The sequence below is a fragment of the Ammospiza nelsoni genome, chromosome 19, assembly GCF_027579445.1.
Source record: "Ammospiza nelsoni isolate bAmmNel1 chromosome 19, bAmmNel1.pri, whole genome shotgun sequence".
NCBI lineage: Eukaryota > Metazoa > Chordata > Aves > Passeriformes > Passerellidae > Ammospiza > Ammospiza nelsoni.
In genome coordinates, this window is record NC_080651.1 from 8,859,324 (window position 1) to 8,882,390 (window position 23,067).

At 49.2% G+C, this 23,067-nt stretch overlaps 1 protein-coding gene across 1 annotated transcript in view; it reads left to right on the forward strand.

The window, feature by feature from the left end:
• The window catches only part of CACNA1G (calcium voltage-gated channel subunit alpha1 G), a 144,346-nt gene that overhangs the window by 54,283 nt on the left and 66,996 nt on the right, over window positions 1-23,067 (forward strand). Inside the window, exons 4-10 of the mRNA XM_059485667.1 lie at window positions 1,748-1,845; window positions 3,800-3,959; window positions 5,748-6,039; window positions 6,542-6,634; window positions 8,260-9,070; window positions 9,157-9,201; window positions 10,562-10,923. Coding sequence (XP_059341650.1) covers window positions 1,748-1,845; window positions 3,800-3,959; window positions 5,748-6,039; window positions 6,542-6,634; window positions 8,260-9,070; window positions 9,157-9,201; window positions 10,562-10,923 — 1,861 coding nt within the window. The remainder of the gene's footprint in view (window positions 1-1,747; window positions 1,846-3,799; window positions 3,960-5,747; window positions 6,040-6,541; window positions 6,635-8,259; window positions 9,071-9,156; window positions 9,202-10,561; window positions 10,924-23,067) is intronic.

Here is a 23,067-nt window from a genome sequence, read left to right on the forward strand (position 1 = left end):
TCTATTCCCAGGTCAGGTGGGATTTTGTGAATACATTGCATTCCTTTCTGGTTAGGGGCTGAGAACAAATTTGTAGTATCCATACGTGCCTGTCCAACCTCCTGGGGCTGTCCCATTGCTATGGGGGTCAGCTAAGCAGAGAGGAATATGTTGAGGTTATTTGAAACGTAGATATGGTTTGATCATCATCATCATCATCATCATCATCATTCTCATTAGAGCCTATCAGGTAAAGCCTCACTGCATTAAACACAGAGTTGTTTATATGAGGGCTGGAAGGGGAGCCTTCCCAACCCTGGGGCACCCTCACCTGCTGGGGGCAGGAGGGAGGAGCGGGGTTTGGCTGATCACAGCAAGAACAGAAGCCTCCAGTGTGCTGCAGCAGGGCAAACCTAGCACAGCATGGATGGATCCTGCAGGATTTCCAGCAGGGAGGAAAGGGACAGCACTGATGCCTTGGTGCAAGGACCAAAACCTCCTCCAGAAACTTGATGCCTAATCAATCAATTCAGACCAGGGCAAGCGTGGAGGAAGGTTGTGACTGAGAAACAGAGAGCCTGTCTGTGAGATGGGGCTGGAAGAACTTGATTTGTTTGACTTGGCAAAATCAAGGCTGAGAGAAGATGTGCTTTGTGCTCCGTAAATAGATGGGTGAGTAAACACCAGGGACAAATAACAGCTAGAGAAGCTACTTTAAAGACAGTGCTGTTGTAAGAACAAATAGGTATGAGCTTGTCCTGAATACATTCAAGCTGGAAGTTAGGCTTCTAGTCATTAGAGTTGGAGGGAGGGAACCACCCAGCTTGCTTGGAGATGGAATTTTTGGAAGAGATCAATATGCTGTGGTTGCCTGTGGTAGTGGGAGCCTGACTGTCCAGGGAGCCTCAGGGCTGTCTTTCTTACCTTTGCCTGGCTCTGCCTCTTCAAGAATATTCTGGGCAGAGCTCTTGGATCTTCCCACAGCCAGAGAGCAAAATCCTGAAGGTGTTGTGACTGATGACTCTGTTGTGCTTGAGCAAAGGTGCCATGAGAAGAATGAGAGGTGCTGGGGCACCCCAGGAACTTGCAGCCATCCAGGTGCATCCTTAGACTAAGTCCTAGGAATGTTGCTCCTCTATCTCCTGAGCTGGGGAATAACCAGGACAGTGGGAGCACTGGGAGGTTCCTAGGTCCAGGTTGGCCGCATTTTTTTGTCTGCAAGTGTCACCAGTTTTGGTCCCACCTGCCAAGGGTGTCTGCTGAGCAGAGACAGCAGAGCTCAGTGTCCTGTGCTGATCATCTCCTGTGTCCCACAGAGGGTTCTGCACCAGATGTTCTTCCTTTCTGGACTGTGGTGGTGCTCAGCACAACAAACTCAGATTCATTACAGTATCTGTAAAATTGATAAAAGCAGGGCTATGCCTGGAAATTTCCTCTCTGGAATGTGCAGGGACTTTCAGAAGCTTCTGCCTGGCCCTGTGCAAAAACGGTAACCAAAGTGGAAGATAGAGGGAGAGGGAGAGGGAGAGATAGAGAGGGAGAGATCTGTGGCTGTGTGAGCTGGTGTATCACATTCCCCCTCACTGACTTTATCCTGACATGCAAACAAGCCTTAATTAATTCCTCGGGCAAACTTTCCTGATGGGAGAGATGCAGTAACAAGTCCCTCTGCGAGTGGTTGGCATTTAATGTTTGCTTTATGATGTTTGATAATCTAACATTGCTGCAGCGGATCCATGACACTGCTCCGTGGTTGTGTCTTTCCCAGGATGCTGGAGTATTCCCTGGACCTGCAGAATGTCAGCTTCTCAGCCGTGCGCACCGTCCGAGTCCTGCGGCCGCTCAGGGCCATTAACAGGGTCCCCAGTAAGTCAGATCCTTGTTCCTCACTGTTGGGGCCAGCTGGCTGCATCCATGCCCCAAAGATGAGAGCGCAAACCCAGATGCTTTGCATCACAGCTCAATCATTTGCCCAAGGCTTGCAGTGCTGGGTACTACCACCACTGTCTGGGTTCCTTTTGACACCTGTGGCATCAGAGATGAGTCAATGAGTTATCCAGGACTGTCTTCAAACACCTTCCTTTCTCATCTGGAGAGGGTCTGAGGAGGCTGCTAAAGGGCTGCAGGTGACAGGGATTGACTGAGCCAACACCTTTGCCAGGCAGTGCAGGCAGTGGGGTCTGAGCCCTGCTGGTCCCATCCTCCCTGGGATACTCCATCCTTCCCTGGAGAAATTGGTGTGAGGAACTCTTGTTGTGCCTGAAGATAGTGCTCTGGGAGGTGCTGAAGACTCTAGAGCTGGTCCTTATAGCCCAAACCCCCAGCACCTCCAAAGCAGGCCTGGGTGGCATGGGCAGTGACTCTTCAGTCCTGGTGCATCAGGACATGGACCAGGGCCTCAGCCCTGCCTGAAGCAGCAGTGGGTGCATTGCCTGCTGCTGCATGGCAGCCCAGCCCCACATGGCATCACAAACTCTGCCCCTGCCCCGTGCTCCATGGGACACTGAGCACGGTCCCTCTCAGATGCTGTGTGAATCAGGGATGGGAAGTGTAAGTACAGCTGCACCAGGAGCATTCCTTTTCCATCCTGGTCCAACAATCCTGGTCATCAAATCCAGTACTATTTTAGCCAAATTAAATCCAAGTCTGCACTCCCCTATCTGAACTGGCCCAATACATCGATGAGAACTAATCAGCTTCAGTTCTCTATGCTGATGCTGGAAGTGCCTGGGATCTATTTATTTTCCTGCTCCTGACTCTTGAACTTAATCTGGCTGTGCTGCTGATGTTTCAATCATTACAGAAGCTTCAGAATCCTGTTTGCAGTGGTTGTTTCTTTTTTTTTTATCCCCACCACTGAACTGGTGGACAGCTGAATTTATCCACCACTGTCTAACTGGGGATGTAATTCGCTTAATGTGTTTTGAAATCCTCAGTAATTTATCTTGTCTTCTCTGCAATGTAGCTACAATGGGATAGAAAGGCAAGGTATGAAAAATAAAAAATGAGCTTTGTTTGATGATCAATGCCATAACCACAGAAAGTAATTTTAGTTAATTAGGAGTTGATGCAGGATGTTTGTTCCTGGTAAAAGAGTAGAAGAAAAACCCTGAGAGAGGAGGTGACAGCATCAGGATAAAAGAAAAAAATCTTCCTGAAGTATCAAAGTAAAGGATGCAACAGTAAAGCTTTCTTTAGATAAAAGCCAATATAAGCAAGTGAGAGAGTGCAGAACATGGGGAAAGAAACAGAGTGAGAGGTGAGCAGAACATTACACAGATGTCAGACGAAATAAATTTTTTGTGTGTAAATGTCAAGTTGAAGTCACCATCAATTTGTCCTTGTTACAGAACTGGCTGTTCCTGAACTTGTGAGAATTAACTGCCAAGAGAGTCCTGTATTTTAAGGAAAAGAGGACATTTAGGGTAGATGAGGGGAAGTAGGGAGGGAAGGGAATTTTGATATATACTGAGTGGAGAAAGAAATACAATTGAGCAAAAGAGAGCATCAGAATTTAATCTGAGGGAAGAAAGGAAACATAATTGCTAGAAAACTTCAGAGAAGAGGACTTCAGGAGCAGGGAAGGTAGGTCTGGTGTCCAGGAGCAAGGCATGAATGAAAGAGCTTGTTCCAGAGGCTCTGGGGGGAAGCTAAAGGGGATGGGAAGCTGTGACTCTTCACAAGCCACATGTAGGTGATGAGAATAGGAGGAAAATAATAGAAGGAAATACAGGTGTAAAAGTATCAGTGGAAAGGAGAAGGTCAGGAGGACATAGCTGGAGCAAGAAAATTCAACATAAGCTTTTCCCCTTTGCCTCAGGTATGCGCATCCTGGTGACGCTGCTTTTGGACACGCTGCCCATGCTGGGGAACGTCCTCCTCCTCTGCTTCTTCGTCTTCTTCATCTTCGGCATTGTGGGAGTCCAGCTGTGGGCAGGTTTGCTCAGGAACCGCTGCTTCCTCCCTGAGAACTTCAGCATGTGAGTCCGTGGGCAGCACCAGTGTCTCCCCAGCCTGAGGGAGGCTCTCCCTGAAGGATCTGCTCTGTACAAAAGCCCTTCTCTCCTGTGCATGCTCCCTGCTCCTAAATGCCACCATCACTCCTGCTTGGGCACACACAGCGGGTACAGAGCGAGCTGTGACAATTTGCCATTTGCGTTTGCAGGCTGTCCTTAACTCTCAGCTGGCACTTGAGAACCTCTCTGATTTCCAAAGGCCTCCAAAAAAGCCCTCTGAGAATGGGAGTTCAGGCTTTCTAAATTCAGCACATCATTAATGTGTGACCTTTTCTGTGTGGAGATGCCCAGGTCTGAATCCCCTCCAGCAGCTGGTGGTTTTTATTGCCACAACTTTTGTAGTCCCACCTAAATCCCAGGAAAAGCTAATGGAACTCCTATGCATTTTTAATGCCAGATAGTTTACAGCCTCACAGCAAGAGATAGTCCCTATCCCAAAGTCTTAATTTTTACACATCCCTGAATTTTAAGGCTAAAATAATTGTTGTGATCAGTTTGCTGGCCTGATGTAACACTGTTTGAACAGTGGTTGAAATACCTGGTAGCTGACAGCCTCTTTCAGGGTTTCCATGCCTGTTCTACCTACCTGCTTTTTCCCACCACCTCCATTGCATCAAATGCTTGGAGAAAGGCAGGTGACTGCAAACCCTTGATGGCTCTGCCCAGTTCTGCCATGCTGGTCACCTTTCAGTGGATTGCTGACTCCCCAGGGATCTGGCAGGATTCCCACCTGGATGGAGGAATCTTACAAGCCCAAAGCCTCTTTTCTGTACACATCAGGACCATGTTGCTGCTGCTGCTGTGGACAGGCTGGCACAAGGCACCTTCCAGCTTCTCCCACCCACCTCCTCATCAACTCCCACCCCTCTTGCAGGTCATGCCCTCAAAGGGTGGCTGGAAATGACATTACCAGGACATGTCCCTGTTAAGTAAATGTCAGCAGAGCAGGGGGACAGCCTCACCACCGAGAAAATCCAATAGAGCCACAGGTTTGGGTGCTGTTTAATTGAGCCAGAATTCCAGGGCTTTAGATAGGCTTTGAAGGGTATTACAGGCAATTCTGCAGGAATTAACCAGGCTGAACTAGGCTTAAAAATATCTTTGCAAGCTTTAGTGGGAGTCCTGGCAGCATTAAGGACATAGTGTGTGCAGAGCAAGGAGCCAGGTTCTGACTGGCCATGGGTTGTTTCATCTCCCTGAAGAGCATTTTTGCTTGGTTTCCTGTGGTAAGGCCACCCTCAGAGGGAATTTAGACCTTACCTGTGAGCTGAACTGACATGGTGAAATGCAGATGAAGTCTCTGTCTCTGATTTTTAGGAATTTTGGGAGGTCCTTGTACATAGAGTCTTCCTAAATGATTCTCAGCATCTCCAGAAGGACAGGACACACAGGAGCTTAAACAGACTGATTTCCATCTTACTGCAGCAAAGATATTTCAGAGAAGCCCTGTCATGCTGAATCCTTCTCTTAGTCTCCCAAAGTCAAAGCCAGAGTGCTTCCAGAGGGAGTAACTTTTAATAATGCCTTCAAAGGGATTTCCAAGGGGCTGAGTGCCCTGCCTCAGTTTCTCAAAACCCAGTTAAGGACATCAGTTCACCCTGTGGAGCTGCAGTACCTCCAAGGGGACTCCTTTAAAAAATAGCTTTAAGATCCAGAAAAGCAGATGTCAGACTTCTATGCTGGTACAGCTGTCTCTTTGCCAGATTGCTTGCAATCAGTGTGCAAACCCCAGCCTTGTCTGGACTCTTTCAGCCCCTACACGGTTGATTTGGAACGGTACTACCAGACAGAGAACGAAGATGAGAATCCCTTCATCTGCTCCCAGCCCCGGGAGAACGGGATGCGCTACTGTCGGAGTATCCCCACACGGAGGGAAGAGGGCCTGGAGTGCACTCTGGATTATTATTCCTACAATGACACCACCAACACATCTTGTGTGAACTGGAACCAGTACTACACCAACTGCTCTGCTGGGGAGCACAACCCCTTCAAGGGAGCCATCAACTTTGATAACATTGGCTACGCCTGGATTGCGATATTTCAGGTGAGCCCTGTCTGCCAATTGTCACAAGGTGGGCAAACAGCAGCTCCTGCCCTCACAATGTTCCCAGGGGCTTTGTAATTGTACTCCTGGGGGCTGTTTTGTACTCGTGTGCGCCTACAGAGTAGTGCACAGGTGCTCAAAGTGTTAGGGATACAATATGATGCCTATTTTGAGAATGTCTCCACCTCACATGCATGGACAAAACCTTGTGGGTGTGCAGTCTGATGATGCTGGTGTGGGTCAGAGCCTAGAGACTGCTCTTCTTTCTGCAAAATGCACTAGTGGCCCTTAAGTCCAGATGGAAAAGGGCTAGATTCAGCCTGGGCAGCTGGTAACATGGCTGTTGGCGTTGGGAGGAGCAGGAGTTGGTTCCTCAGCATCCCGTTCTGCACCAAGACCTGCTATGAGGTGTCAGACATGACCCAGCCAGAAGAAGCATTGCCTGTGCACTTTATTGTAACTGAGCCTTCAAGAGTTTGTTTTCCCTTCCTGTCTCCACCAGGTCATCACGTTGGAAGGCTGGGTGGACATCATGTACTTTGTCATGGATGCACACTCCTTCTACAACTTCATCTACTTCATCCTCCTGATCATTGTGAGTGGCCGTAGGGGAGCAGGGGGCATCTTCCTGGCATTTGGAGAGAGCAGAGTGGAGTCACCCAGAGGAACAGGGCAGAGGGTACAGTGAATATAAAAGCTGAAGTAGCAACCAGCCTGCTGGGAGAAACCCAGCTTCCCTATGGAATTGTGCTGCAGCTGCATTTAGCTGCAAACGTGAAGAAGGAAAGAGATGTGCTCAAGCGGTGGTAGATCCACTTCTGTTGTTTCTGCTGCTTCTTCTCTTCTTGTGCTTAGAGAGCTTTTCTCTCTTGCTTACCCCCTTGAATTTAAGTTTTAAAGTAGGCAAATTTCACCTGCCCAGTTTCTGAGTAGAAAAAAAATTTCACCTGCCCAGTTTTTGAGCTAGAAAAGGAAGAGGCTGCCCAAAAATTCCCCCAAAATGCAGAACCCATCTGGCTGGGTCCTTGGTGCTGTGGGGATGTTACGGGAAAACAGTCCCAAAGTTCAGAGAGCACATTAGGAAAGGAGGGAAGAGATTACTGCCCACAGCCCACCCACACTTCACAGCATCATCTGAGACCACCTACAAAGGAGCCAACAAAGGGTTTCTGTGGGGTGGGCTCCATGATGGGCTTCATCTATGCAAGCAGAATTGTCTACAGTGACTGGCTGAGCTCGTTGTCTAGACTCCCTTTATTGTCAAGGGAGAAAAATAGGTGCTTTAAGGGGGTGATTCATCTCCTCTGAAGGTAGACATCCAAAATAAATTAGATGCATTGCAGACTTGATGTGCCTATTTCTTGCTTGACTCTAAAGGATCATTAGGTACCTCACTCAGATGTAGCTAAGTGAGCTGAGTTCTTGTCTTGCTACACAATTGTCTAAGTCCAGAAGAATAGCTGCACATGGTCAGTTAGATCATTGTGGAGATTTCTGCTCCTCATCAAACCAGGACTCAAACCCTGACGAGAAAGTAGACGGTTGTTTAGTCCATTATGCTGTTTTTTTCTGTTAGCTTCCCCAAGAGAGAAGCAAACCCTTGCTCTCAGCCTCCCCAAGATGACGAAGAGGAAGAGCAAGCAGTACTTTTCCAGATGCCGTGCGAGTAACGTTAGCAGTTTGTGATAGCCCGTTAGCACGTCAGTAATTCCCTGTAACCCAGGCTGGGCTCTGCAGAAGGCAGAACCTCATGAAACCCTGGTTGGAAAGAAAATCTCCAAGCTGTGGGTACAGGCTGCTGATGCCCTTGCATAACAGTCACCCGCAAATCCCATTAGCAGGGGAAAGGGATCTGCTCGCAAGCTGCCCACACACTGGCAGAAAAATGCTCCTATGAGGAAGGCGCAGTGCATTCATCGTAATGTCACTAATTGTGATAATTACAACTGCTGTCTGTGGAGAGAGAAAAACACCATCTTAAAAGAGCAAGAGATTTTTGTCAAAATAATCTTCTCTTGTCTTTGATCTCTGACGTCCTCCATGGAGGGCTGGCGTGGGAGTCCCTGGGGTGAGAGCTTGGGGGGTGAGTCAGCGCAGTCAGTGGTCCCTGCTGGGTGACACAGGGGGTGGGGTTGGCTGGGGTTTGCTGCTCTTTGTCCTCAGCAGATCTGTGTGGTGCCACGGTCACACTGAGGTGCCTGATGTCCCCTGCCCCCTTAGGTGGGCTCGTTCTTCATGATCAACCTGTGCCTGGTGGTGATAGCGACGCAGTTCTCTGAGACAAAGCAGCGTGAGAGCCAGCTGATGAAGGAGCAGCGCGTGCGCTACCTGTCCAACGCCAGCACCCTTGCCAGTTTCTCAGAGCCAGGAAGCTGCTATGATGAGCTCCTCAAGTACCTGGTTTACATTGCCCGGAAGGGCAGCAAGCAGCTTGTGAAGGCCTACAGGGCAGCAGGCGTGAGGATGGGCTTCCTCAGCAGCCCCACGAGCAAGGCGAGGGCCGAGCGGCATGCCAGGAAGCGCCGGAGCAGGAAGAGATCCTCCGTGCACCACCTCATCCACCACCACCATCACCACCACCACCACTACCACCTGGGCAACGGGAACCTGCGAGCGCCCCGCGCCAGCCCGGAGATCAGCGATGTGGAGACCAGCTCACTCCACAACGGCACCAACCGGCTGATGCTCCCTCCCTCAGCACCCAATTCCCTGGGGGCCCCCAGCGCCTCTCCCAGCAACACCGAGTCCGTGCACAGCATCTACCATGCCGACTGTCACTTTGAGCCGGTGCGCTGCCGGTCATCCCTGACACAGCCAAGCCTCGGTTTGCCAAGCCCAGAAGGGATCCCCAAGAACGTGGTGGGCAGCAAGGTGTACCCCACAGTGCACTCCAGCACCTCCCATGAGATGCTGAAAGAGAAGAACTTGGCGGAGGCGGCGGTGGGTGCTGGGAGCAGCACTTTGACGAACCTCAACATCCCGCCCGGGCCATACAGCACCATGCACAAGCTGCTGGAGACACAGAGCACAGGTGAGCTGGGATTGGAGCTACATCTAGGGCTGCTTTCCAGAAATATGATTTTTGTCCTAATTTTTTCTCTCTCTGAATTTTTGCAGGGTTCTTCTCAGTCCATGTTACAGAGAAAGGTGATGGCTTTCCAGGTGAGATGAATAGGAATCTTATGACCTACCTAATGCCTCTTATAGCCAAATTTAGGAGGGAGGTTTCATCCTCCCAGACTTCATATCTACAATAATCCAAGGCATATGAGGGTTTTCAGTGAATCCATTTTCTTTGCAATCCCCATCTCATAGATTAGAAGAAGAGTACAAGAGAGCTGCAGAGGGACTTTGACAAGGACATGTAGTGACAGGAAGGGGGGAATGGCTTTAAACTTTGCAGAGGGTGGGTTTAGATTACTTGTTACGACAAAATGCCATTATTTCCCTCCACTCCTAAACCATTTACAGGGAGCACTTCCCAAATCCTGTACTCCCAAAATCAGCTAGAGCTTGCAGATGGACACCTTCCAGATCTGGGTCCTATCACACACCTGAGTACTGTGTAGCTCTGCTCCTGTGGGACACAAGGCTTGTGGAGATTGAGTGTCTGCTTTGTGTGAGTGCTCAAGGACAATCACAGATGCTGAGTATTAAAAAACTGTGATTTGCTCAGGAAGGCTGTAAGAGTCAGACATCTTTCTTGGATCAGGGATTTCATATCTTCACTTCAAGAAAGTGAAGATATTTTTCTTTTCCCCTCCGTATCCTGAAGTTTGGGAGTTCACGACAGTCTAGTCCAAAGACTCCCAGCCTTCAAGAAGTGTTTCTGGCCAAGATTTCCCAGGCAGTCAGTGCCTTTTCCACCCCACTGCAATGGCATTGACCTTTCCAGCCAGGAGCTGTGCAGGGAAGAGACCAAATCCTGCCCCCATCCCAGTGCTGCCCAGAGACTGAACACACAGAACTGGGCTCTGAGTTGGTTTTGCACTCTCACTGCTGGGTGCTGCCATGCAGGAGTCAGGTGCATGCATTGCCTGTCTCCTTGCAGCCAGCTGGTGGGAATTTTGGGGAATATCCCACTGGTATTTCACCCAGGATACACCTGGCAGCTGCCACCGAGGCCAACGTGTGGAGAGGGAAGCCAGTGGTTTTGGAGCATCAGCAAAGGGAACAGGAAAGAAGGATGCTAACAGTCCTCCTGATAATTACAGCCAGGAGCCTGCCAGGACCGGGGGAACCGATTGCCTCCTCCTTCCTGTGATGGCTAGAGATGTAATGAGGTGCGCTCAGGGTCCACGGCTGGGGTGGTATCTGTCTAGGGGCAACAAAGAGAGCTTCATAAACAGAGAGAAGGCACTTGGGAAGCCCAGGTTTTAACCCAGCAGAAGCCCTTTTCTCTTTAGGAAATGCCTGTCATGTCAGAGGCAAAGGTTGGTGCTGATGGGGAGTGAGGGTTGCTTCCCGCAGTCCCCAGCCCCAGCTGACCAGCTGCCCTTTCCCTGCTCTGCTGGCATTTCAGGTCCCTGCCAAAGCTCCTGCAAGATCTCCAGCCCCTGCAGCAAGCTGGATGGAGGCTCCTGCAGCCCCGAGAGCTGCCCCTACTGCCTGGCGGCGCTGGGCGAGGCCGAGCTGTCCGACAATGACACGGCCGACTCGGACAGCGACGGCGTCTACGAGTTCACGCAGGATGCGCACTACAGTGACCAGCGAGACCCACAACGGGGCAGAGCCCGGGCCGGGAGGGCCCATCTGGTGCTGGCCTTCTGGCACGTGGTGTGTGAGACTTTCCAGAAGATAGTGGACAGCAAATATTTCGGCCGTGGGATCATGGTGGCCATTCTCATTAACACACTCAGCATGGGGATCGAATACCATGAGCAGGTGAGTGCTGTCCTGGCAGCTCCTGGTGCAGAGGGGTTGCAGATGGAGTTATGAGTCTGAATTCATCTGCTGGTGGGATGGTTTGGGGTGAGAGGAATTAAAAAACTCTGGGAAGGGTCCCAGAATGGAATAAGGCAGGCTTTTTCCTCTGAGTGTGCTTCCAGGTTGCAGCAATCACCTTGACTTGTACCTGGTTAGGGGAGCTCCTGCATCCTAGCCCTACCAGGGATGGTCAGCACCATGCTGAGACCACTGTCCCCTGGGCAGCACCAGGTGGTGCTGGGGTCTGTGGTGAGGGAACCAAGGAGATGAGACAGTCCTTTGCCACCAGGTCACTGTGAGCCTGGCAGTGCTTAAGGTGCTGCCAGCACCTGTGGGCTCTGTGGGCTCTGTGAGCTCTGGGGTCAGTGCAGCTGCAGGCAGAGAGCTACTGAATTTGCACTCCTTGGAGAGGAGGTAAAAAATGGCTTTGCCTCCTCAGTGAACGCTCCAGCAGCAGCATGATGAGTCCAAAATAGCCTCATCACTGGCTACTCCTTTGCTTAATTATCTGTGTCCTTGCAGGCAGGAGAGTGCCTGTGCTCCAGCCTCTCACCGCTTGTCACCTAGCAGAGCTTTCCCTGTATATAGTCATTAAGAAAAGGAGTTGCCATGTTCCTCTTGAAACATCTCCATGATGTTCCATGACAGGAACTCTGCTTTCAGAGGGTTTGCATGCCGTGGCCTCACATGAGTTTTGTGGCTGCTGCTAAGGCCTGCCTGGCATGGTGTTCTTGATCCTACCTCAAGCACGTGTCTTGGGGCTGCAGGTGCGTGCTTCCTTTGGGGTGAAGAGTTTATTAGTGGGGATGCAGGGATGTTGCAAAACCTTGTTATAAAGCACTCCCATTCTTGAGAGCTCCCAGCAGGTTGTTTCTGCTGGGATGTCAGAGCTCTGGGCTCCCAGAAAGACACAGCCACCCCTGTGCTAGCACCAGTCTTGGCTGAGAAGCTCGTTGCCTCTCAAGTCGTGGCTCCCCTTTTCTCCCCTCCTGGCGTGTTTCCTGTTTGCTGGGTTGCACACAGAGGTGTTTCTCCCCCAGCTTCCGGTGGAAGCAGTGGTGGCTGTGGATCAACTCCCAATTCCCCTGTCATCCTGTGGCGTTAATGCCTCAGTGACCAAGTGCCAGGGAGATGTGGCTGTGCTCAATGTGTCTCTTCCAGCCAGCACCTTCCCCCTGATGCCCTGATGCAGTCTAGCTGGCTAGGTGTTGTTTTCAGTTCACAATAAACAGTGGTGCACTCCAAAGTCCTGCTGGTTTCACCTTCATTTGCTGCCCTTGTTGGGAGCTCTGCAGGGAAGCTTGAGTGATTCTACCTTTGTTTAATAATCTTGGGAAGATTATCCCAAAGAAGCTGGGAGGAGGTGGTTCACAAAAACCAATAAACACTTTTATTCCTACCTTGGCTGAAGGGTGAAAGCACATCCATGTGGGATCTCAGCACCTCAGGATGGAGGTGCAGAGTGGCCGAGAACACCCTTGGGGGGCTCGGGAGTCCTGGAATGTTGCCAGAAGTGTCTGGTGGCTGGACTTTGATCCTACACAGGAGACCACGCCTGTATGAGGATGGGAGGATTTCACTGGGTGAATGGTGAAGGGATAAGTTAATTAGAGTGTAAGACACAGGGTTTAGGATTTTGGTACAGGGGGGTCTAAAGAAGTAAGATGGAGGAATTGGGGCGTGTCCTGTTCTTCTTCTTCTTCTTCTTGGCCTCCATCTTCTGTGGTGATGGTGGCACTTGGGGATTGGTCATTACTAAAAGTGCACCGGTTAATAAGGGTAGAAGGTATTGGGGAAAAATGATAAATATTGTACACGTAACTTCGGGTATAAAGATAAGTGACCGCCCCGGGGGCTCGCAGTGTGCCCATGGCTGGCTTGCTGTGCAGACCTCTGTCGGGCTGAAAGAAAATCTTTTAGATAAACAATTAATAAACACCGAGACTGAGACAAGATCAGAAGTCTCTCCTCGTCCTTTGAAGCGCCGGGCTCTTCAAGGCCATCCCTGGGCCTTTCCAGGCCACCTAGACAGCACAGAAAACTTACACATCCACAGTGTCTTTGCTGCAACTGCCCAAGGGGCAGACTGTCAAAGCTTGTTGCTCTTTACCAGGAGCGTTTTTGGGAGATGCTGGTGTGGTCTCCCATGTGGGGGAACCACCCCACTGGGGATGGGTGCCTGAGTAAGCTCCCATCGTCAAACACCCTAAGTGCAGCACAACTCCTTAATTCTTTGCCTTGGGAAAAGTGGGGTAGGAGGTTTCTGGTTTTTGCCCTGGCCAGTGGTGAGTCCCAGCAAACATCTGGATGACAAGAGGCAGATTTTTGTGTGGTTTTTGGATAACAAGGGTGAAGGGAGCTGATATGCGTGGGGGTACTCCAGACACCGTGGGCGGTTGCTTTCTTTAATGGTGTTTTGAAGCTACTATCGTTCCAGATTCCTTTCTCCCAGGCACTTGGAGGGAATAGCAGAGCTTGTTTTTATTAGTTCATCTTCTCAAAGTGGCAGAAGAGAACAGAGAGGTGTTTCTTTGTAACCTCGTAAGGCTTAGAGTTGGCAATTTCATAATCTGACAGTTATGAGAGCAGGAATTAGAGGGGCAAAATGTTGGACCAGGCCTTCCTGCAGAGATTATAAACACTGAAACATGATTTTTGTCTTTTGGAAGAGCCTTTCCTCAAAGTGTGAGTGATCAACCATGTCAAATTTATCTTTACTGACTGATGTTTGCAAAGATGTGAGGGCGCTTGAAGAGTACTTGACTCCATGACTTTCTATATTAAGCTCTCTGCTTATTTAGACAGTATTTACCTCTTGGGTTTTCCACATGCTGCCCTGGGCACAGTGGGCTATATTAGGGTAAATATTTTAAGGGCCTATTTTAAGGTGTCACGTCAAAACCTTGTGTTGTTTAGAGGCCCCTTGGCAGAGGGGCTGCTCCTCTCTGAGAGGAAGGACAGGCTGGAGGTTACCCAGAAAGGAAGAAGGAAGATGCCCACCCATCTGGCCCCAGCAATGCTGGGTGGGATTCAGCAGCTCTGGGACCACCAGACCATCCTGGGCTTCAGGACAGGAGCTGGTGAGCTGAGCTCCTCATAACAGCCAGGGAGAAAAGTCTGCTCCTCTGGAGGTTTGACATCTCACCTTGGGACAGGCAGCCTGGAGGGACCTGAAAAAATCTTTTAGTCCCTTGTTTAAATGACAAGGCAACCAGAGTAGGCCTGGTTGTGATATTTAAGATGATAGTGGTTCTTTGAAGGCTCATACAAATTAGTGGGAATTGGGAGTGTGTTGAAAACACTGGCCCCCACCTCTTGCTGCTTATTTGTATTCCCCCATCAGTCAACCTGGTCAGATTGAGCACCCATGGCCAGGGCTGCTGGATGAACCTCCTCTTCCACCCAAAGCTCTTTTCCATAAGCCACCTTCCACTGTAAATTGTCAACACACATTTTACCATCACATGGCTGAAGCTTCAAGAGCTGGCTTTTCTCTAGGCTCCTTCTGACATGAGCTGACTTTCTCACTCAACACCAGGTTGTTGCCACATGGTTCCTGCACATGCCTGAGCTGCAGGTACCCCTGACTGGTTGTAATTCTGTATTTCCTCCACACCCCACCCATCCAAAACCAACTCCTGCTGTTTTCTGGCTCTAGGTGCAGTCAGAGGGAGCAGCACAGTGTGAGGTGCTTGCAGCACTTGCCACGTTGTGGCTGCTGGGCAGCGGTGTGAAATTTTCCATCAGGGAAATGACAACCAGATTGCCACAGATTATTAATGTGGCTGCTAAATAGCTTGTTTTTCTACAGAGATGAAGCAAAATGCAGGTAGAAACTATTAGCTTTGGGTAGAGGAATATAAATGTGATTTAAAGGTAGACTCAGGGGATTTTAAGTACACTGTTGAACCAATTGACTGATTCGCCTTAAGGAAGCTGAGCCTCTGCAGCACTGTGGGTTCAAACAGCTGCGGCTTAGCAAAAGATTTTTCTGCCACAGAGCAGGAGTAAAATGTGCTGCTAAACCAGAGGGTTTCTGTGCTGCTTTCCCCCCCGCCCTGGCTGTAAGCCAGGCTCTGTTCCATAATATGCTGCTTTTATTTTCCTTTATTTCCTCCAACTCCTTTCTTGGAGTGAAAAGCAAAGGCTTTAGTATGAGGCGTGATGTTGGACTCCTCAGTAGGGGAAAGAATTCAGCAAGGGCTTCCTTGAGGAAGGGCTTTGGGGGTTTTGTTTTTGTTTTTAAAATCTGGTTCACATTGAGCTTCCTGGCTGTTCTGAGTTTCCTTGTCTGAACTCGCATTGTATGAACTATACCCTACATATTCTTTTGTTTAAATAGCCCTTGAATTTCAGTCGCTGTCTCTGCGGTGTTTTGCCATTGTTAACAAGAAAGAGACTGGAGAGTCCTTCACTGGCCTCCCCAAAGCTGCAGTGGGTTCAAATCCCTGCCTGGGTCTCGTGTGGACTTGGATCTAGATTGATCCAAAACCCTGGTGTCTCTGAAAGGAAGGAAGAATTGGTTTAGACCTGTGGGGAGCCTTTTGTTGATTTTTAAGATCAAATTGAAGAGGTGACAAGGGTGAACGACTCTCTGGGACAGCACCCAAGGAGAAAAGCTCATTATCCATGGGAGGCAGTTCTTCAAGGAAGTGGGATGGGGCAGTGCCTGACGTGTCCCCAGCATAAGTGCAGCCGTTGGAGGACCCCTGGCTACAGCAGCCTGTTGTAGGGATCCACAGAGCCACAGTGCCCGAAGCCAAGGTGGGCAAATCCCTTCTGCAGGAAACAGGAGCAGCCTAAGCCCATGGCAGCATCTCAAGCTGAATTCCTGGTACATCCTGCTGCAGGGGAGGGAGCAGGGTACAGATGATGTACAGTTGTCACTGTTAACATTACAATCTAATAGCTGCTGCAGCATGGAAATAGCAACCATCTGTGCCAAGGAGTCAAAGGAAACCTTGCTGGCAAAATGCATTAAAGTATCTATTTATGTAAACAGTCAAGGCTTGAGAACAAGAGGGTTGTCTTAATCAGCATCAAAGAACATGAAATTTTTAGATATCCAGTATGATGGAGAGGGGAGGTGAACAGTTAGAAAACCTGCCAGCATGGAGCAACCATTAGGCTGCAGGTTCAAGTATTAATAACAGTCACCCAAATGGTATTTATGTACTTCTGCTTTTGCTGAATTCAATGTGCAGGGAAGAAGGTAACTGGAAATTATTAGCTGTCATAACACCCACTGATCGATTTCTCCATGTGGGAGGAAAATTGGATTGTTCCATGGAGAAATGGTGTAAGGGAACTGGGCAGTGGGGCTGTGACAGGTTGGTGCCCAGGTCTCAGGGTGCCTGTGTGTGCAAAGTTCTGGGCAGACTGGAGAGTAGCAGGTCTGGATCCCTGGATGAGCACTGCCTCAAAAGATAAGGGCATATTTGGGATGAGAAGTACTTTGCTCCCAGGACTTGGTGGTCAAGAGCATCCCAATCCCCACCAGTTTCAAGCCCAGTTGAATATTTTGCTGTTGGTAGATGGCAGCTGCAGATTTGTCAGATGTGTGGAGGCTGCTCCTTTGACCATCCCTATATCCTAAAAGGAGATCTTGCCCAGTGCTGGTTCACCTCCTGAGGAGGCTGTGGGAGGTCCGGGGACTGGTTGCAGCTCACCCTTGTCTGGCTGCATTGGGCAGCTGTGGATGGACAGCACCGTGTCCCTTCCAGCCTCTGTGGCTCCATGCCAGGTCAATCCAGGGCACACATACTTTGGCTTCTTTGATGTGCATGGATTTGTGTCAGGTCCCCAGGTCAGGAAGGAGGGGAATCCTTTTGTTTTGTAAAATATTTCTGGTGTCTCTTGCATCTCTTCTGAGTTGTTTCCTGTGAGTGCAGGGACTCAAAGACCTGTCCCATGTCCATGTCCCAGCTGGTGCTGCACCGGGGGCTCTCTGCATCACACGCTGATGCAAACTGGTGCTGAACTCCTTAACCCTATACCTTGGCTGTCTCACTCCAACTGAATGGTACAGACCAGCTTTGTGGTGAAATTTCTCATTTGATACTTCCTCATACGAGTCTGATTCATTAGACTTTGTTTTAGAATGGCACTTACACAGGTGTGTGCATCCCTGAATCAATGAAACAGCCTTTCCTTGGAAAACCTCCATCTGCCCAGGGCTCTTCCCAGGAGCTCACAAGGCCTCGTGTTTATGCACTGCCTTCTCTTCCTGTAGAGGTATTTCCACTTCCACTGAAGTGCACATCCCACATCTCTATTTAACTCCGTTGCACATCTCTCCAGCCCTGTGCCAGCTGCTCTTAGCCAAGCAATCAAAGCCTTGGCAGCTCAGCGTCTGCTGGCTTTGCCCGACGTAGGGCTTGGAGCTACCATCAACGTAATTCCTCGACACTCCAGCTGCAAGGGGCACTCCCACAGCAGGCAAATGCAGTGCCCTATGGGTTTGCACACACTGTATTCAATTAGCTCCTGCTTATGCAGAAATTACTCTTATTAATGGCTTGTTGTTGGAGACTAGAGGAGTCATCATCCAACGCTAATGGAAGACATCAGAGCTGTTAATCGCTAGGATTACCGACTTCAAAACCAGTTTTCTATTTGTTAGTGGGGGTAATTCTTTTTATGGACCTTGGCGGTTCTTCTGCTTCTCGGGGATTGGAAGGGTTTCTGAGGTCTTGTAGAAAGTCAGATGTTTTAATTGACCCGCTTGTGAAGCTCTTCCAGGGATAAAAAATGCCATGGTCCTCTTAGTCATTAAAAAGTGACTGTGACTACAAAGCAGACTTTATCCTGGTTCTGGAGACTGAATTATTTGAAAATTAAATGGGATTTCATGTAACTGGGAAGGTTATATATTTTATCAGATAAATCAGTTCTCTGTATGCTTTGGGGATGAGCCTATATAGATTCCTTGGCACCTGCTGAAGTTTCCTTCATCTCCCTGGTTGGGGAACCATAAGTGTCAGTTCTTTCCTGTTAATTTAGTTCAGAGACTGGAAATACTGGGCTACCTTAGATCCTATCATTACAGCTGTTGTTTCAGCTGCCATCCATAGCCTCCTGTTATCTCTGCCCAGGCAGCATTGAGAAGAGACTCCAGCTAGGTGAAATGGAAGAATGATGTGCACTTTCAAAACTTGCTTCATCCCTGTATGGAGGAAAAATTGCTGCTCTATGCAGATAGTCAGGCGTTTCTTTCTATTCCTTCTTTGATTATTGTGGTTGTTCCCCTTGGGTGGGATCCAGGAAATTCAGCTAGAGCATCTGTAGCACCCTCAGCCTGCACCACAAGCGCTTTCATCTGTAAGCACTTCTGGTTGTTGGTGTTTTCCCAGGGATCAGTCCGTATTTTTCCTTAGTTCTCCTGGTAGAGGTTTGTCCCAGTGCTGTTGGCACCCGCGACTCTGCCCTGCTGTCACTCATGTCCTCACAGAGCCCATTCCCACCCTGCTCAGCCCCAGCAGGAATGGGGGCAGCAGCTGAGTGGTTTTTCCCTCATCTCTGCTGAATTTCAGCTCTTTGTTATAATTGGTTTTTTGCTGATGTTAGGAAATGAGTGGCTTTTCCCCCATGGATGTCTGTCAGCATTAGAGATAGTGTTACCAGCATCAGAAATCCAGGTTCAGCAGAACTGTGCAGGAGCTCTACAGTGACAGCATTTTTCTTTCCCTCTTTTTATTTCCTCCCTCCCCCTGGTCCCCTCTCAAGTACTAATAGGGAGATAAGTTTCAAACTTGGTTTAGATTAACCAGAAATAGAGGGCTTTAAATCTTAAGTACTTACAAGGTGTGACCAAGTAGAAATGCAGCTTTTGTTCATTTTAAGCTCCTGCGAAACCTGGGCAGAGGGATGAGCTGGTTCATGTTTTTCTTGCATTTTCTGGGATAATGCTCATCCAGAAATCTCAAGCAGAGAGAGATAAGGAATCCAGGCAAGATTATATGCTGTCCCTCCTGCGAGCGATAACGAGAACCCAGCTGCAGGACTTGGTGGAGGAGGGTGTTGTCTGCATGCCCTGTTTATGGGTCTGGGCAGCCATGGTCCATGGAAGATCCCTTCAGGGTGGGTCGATGAAATTCTCCATCAAATTTGGGGCTCATTCCCTTGTTTGCACCCCACTCTTGAGGCAGACAGGTGGGAGCAGGGAGACAGGTGCCCTGTATGGCAATAGGGGCCAGGGAATTCAGTTTTTTGCCATGGTTCCTCAACAAAGACGTGTTGGAGAGGAAGGTCTTGCACCAGGAGGTTCCATGTCCACAGGACTCAGCTCCTTCTCTCTGCAGATGTGGGCTGGGAAGGGACACTTGTTGATTGGAGTGGGGGAGGCTGAGTGGAAGACAAGAAGATTAGCAGAAGGGATGGAAGGGGAATCCCTCCTGTGCAGACAGCTCTGATTTCTCTGAAATGAAAGCTGCTTTCCTCCCTTTCTTACAGCATTACTTGCTGTGGCATGAAATATTCAGCCTCCATTCAGCCCGTAAGCAAATCCTTCTTTCCCATGCAGTGAAGGGATGTAGCTGGACTTGTTAACTTGTCTGAAAAGTCATTTCCTTATAATAAATGCCTATAAATCCTGAACATCCCAGCAGTCCTCCAGCCCACTGAGCAGTGAGCACGCTGTCCTTTTCCATGTCTCCAGCCCCAGGAGGAGCAGAGCAAAACCTGCTGCAATCCTCCTACTTTCTGAATTGTTTTCTTTAACCAAGTTGGCAAAGGACAAGTAGAGAAAGCCTATCACACCCCGATTAAACATGGCTCAGGTTTGCTCTGCTGGACACAGGACAGTCATTAAAGCCTGATACCTTTGAAGGAACCCCAAAGACAATGAATGTCACTTCTGAAAATATGTGTGGATTGAGTTTCTATTTATAGTCACAAGCAGCTCCTGAGCCAACAGGAGCTGTATTTACTGAAGGGAGCTGAAGTGGTATTTTGGGTGGTTGTGGCTCAGTGGCTGCACTGATACAAGGGGTTAATGTGGATATGATAGGGGCAGTGCATGGAGAAGGCTTGTGGGTTGAATGAGCACACAGCCATGAGCTATCAGTCATGGGGAACTGAGCGTGGGAGAGGGCAAAGACAGGGCACCTCATTTTGTTAATTAAGAGCTGCTTCTGTTGGTGAGAATTTCTTGCATTTTGCCCCAGGACTTGTGGTCTGGCTTCTGTTCTGGGGTGGACCTGGTGTGTGTCTGCACCCACAGGGAGGGTGGAGAGGATCTTAACAGAGCAGTGTTAAGTTGAAAATCCTATCTTTGTGTGACCCATTTGATTTTCTTTCTTATGTATATATATTAGAAATCTGCAAGTGATGAGTCAGTAAAATGTTGTTGGTGTTTCCTGTGAAATAGCTGAGGTCGCTATTTTCTTTCTGTGTTATTTTTCCTAGTTGCCATGGTAATGATTTCAGAAAGGTCTTATTCTTGCAGCAGTTTGAATGGGTTAGAAGTTTTCATGGTCTCCTGGATACTCTCACAGCAGCAGAGCAATATCTCAAAGATATCCCTTGGGATCAGGAGGGATCTGCCTCCTGGCTGGTTGTCCCATCCCTCGCTCTGCGCTGTGGTGAGACAGAGTGGGTTTTTCTGTTTTAATGTTAGCAAGACAGAGAGGAAAGACCCTTGGGGTGCTTCTGTTCTTTTGTGTTGGCATCCCAGGACCAGGGGCTGGACACGATCAGGCTTGCCTGCATCCTGGAGCTCATTGTCTGGACAAGGGGAGTGTGGGAGGGATGGATATGTGCCAGCCATACCACAGCACTGGGTGCAGGTCTGATGATGATGATGATGATGAAGACCCTGTGCCCTAAATGGGTCACAGCTGGAGGAAGGCAGGAGTTGGAAGCCTTGTAGGGCACTGTTTGCCGGGGCACTTGGTTGCACTTCATGCAGCAGCAGGGCTCGTTTTTCAGAAATTGGGGAACACAGACCCTGGGGCTGGCATGGCCTTCTTCCCTACTCAGTGCCCACAGCCTTGCTTGCTCAGCAGCACCTTGGAGCCCTGCGTGCAGGGAGAGGAGGCATGTGCCCACATAGAAATGGAGTGTGTCACTTCTGCCATTGAGCTTCTACTCAACTTTGAGAATAGGGGGGGGAAAAGAGAAAGAAGGGCATTTTAGCCTATTTCTGAGTGCCAAAAAAGGGCAAGGTGCTGGTCCAGCTTTGAGATATCCCTTGAGGCACTCTGGGGACAGCTTCCCTTGCTTCCTTCCATCCCCCCGGCAGTGCCCTGGCTGGTGCCAGACAGCCCTGCCTGATTCCTGCAGACAGGGTGCAGGGAGCGTGCCCTCCTGGCCGCCAGTCCTTCCTCCTGCCAGGCAGGATCAGCTCTGGGTGGGTGCCCAGGCTCGCATCCTCCTGCTGCCCCAGCAATGCTCCGTGTTTTTTTGAGCAGCACTGCCCTGTCTGCTCTGATTTCTTGTGCTGCCACAACTTGTCAGTGTGCTGTTTGGTACATCAACAAATCGACACTACACAAACAGAAGGCTAACAGGGAATGATTTATCCAGGACAACATATCTGTGTGTCCAGCAAAGCAAGATGTCCTGTAAACAAAATTCAGTATTTACTGAGGGCTCATCGGCAGAGCTGGTGTTTTGTACCACAGTTGAATTACACTTGGATCTCGCTCTTTCTGTGTGTTGCTTGTTTAATCATAGGATGCTTTCCTTTTAATTAGGCACTGCTGCTACTGATGAGAGAATTAGCAGACTCTTCTTTTAATGGAGAAGCTGAGGCTGTGGCAGCTGTGCTGTAATGGGGGTGGTGGGCAGAGGCTTCGTGCTGCATAGAAACCCCAGGCTCTGCACCTCAGTTTCTGCTTCCTGAAAAATGTCTTTTTTAGGGTGGTCCTGGAAGGTTTTTTCCCCCCCACAATATATCATTTAGCCAAAGGAAGGATGTTACTTCCCCCAGCTGCTGTGTTGTGGCCCTCAGAGAGAAAATCTGAGTGATTTTGCCAGCTGTTTTCCTCCCAGCCCAGTGAGGATCCATGGAGCTGGTTGTGTGCCAGTCTCTCAGGTACCTCATGTCTAGAGCTGGTTGATAGTGTTTTGATTAGACAGTTATTGTCAGAAAATGGCAGTTTATCACATTTGAAGCTGTTTGTGGGAGAGGAGCAGTTTCAGTGGACTGGCCTCTAAAACCCCCCAACTTTATTGGAGTTTGTTTTCTGAGGTGTTTGAAATGTCCAGCTGGGGGGTTAGCTCCCTGATGGTTCCCATTGGTTTCCCAATGACAGTTGGGAAACAAAAAGTTCCATGTTCTTCTTCAAGCTGACTTTTATTTATGTTTTTTTTTTTTAATTTTGGTTGATTTACAGTAGAGAGCAAAGGGATAAAGGAATGGTGGGTGAAATAGTGGGAAGAACCTCTAAGATTTTGTGCATTGTGTCTTAGTTTCCCAAGTTTGAAATTTTGAATTCCTGTCTGGGATGGATTGATAATTTCAATTCCCATGGGAGAGAAGATCATGTTCCTGCTGTACTATAATGATGTCTCAGGAAAGAGGTCTCAGACATATTTGTGATTTCTCTAGAGTAGAAGCATCTTATAAAAAATCTTATTATCTTATACATCTATGGCTGAATGAAAATCCCATAGCTGGCATTCTTAGAAGGGTTTGAATCCCCACAGCCTGGCTGAGATTCCCCGGGGCAGGATCATGATCACAGCCCCCCGCTCTTGGTACAAATAAATCCCAGTGGTGTCATGGCAGGGGTCCCCCCATGGAGCAGCTGCAGCTCTGTGTCCCTTGAAAGGGATGATGAGCTGCTTCAGGGGACTCATGGGCTGCCCTGGGGACCCCTGAGTGGGACTGAGGGTCTTGAGGGGATGCCCTGCTTCACAGATGGTTGTGAAATCCCCCAAGTAATTTGCATCACCCCATCTCATCTGTTTAGGGATGTGTGGTTTCCCGAGGCAAAATAATAACTCAGTGGATTTCAGCCAGGTCAGAGTGGGATGTTCTTCCAGTAGATGCTCAACTTACCCACCCCAGCAGAGCTCCAGGCTGCTCTGGATCTTCTCTTGTCTTTTCCTGGATGGATGACATGGAAGTTTTCCCTTTCTCTTGCAATCCAGTTTGAC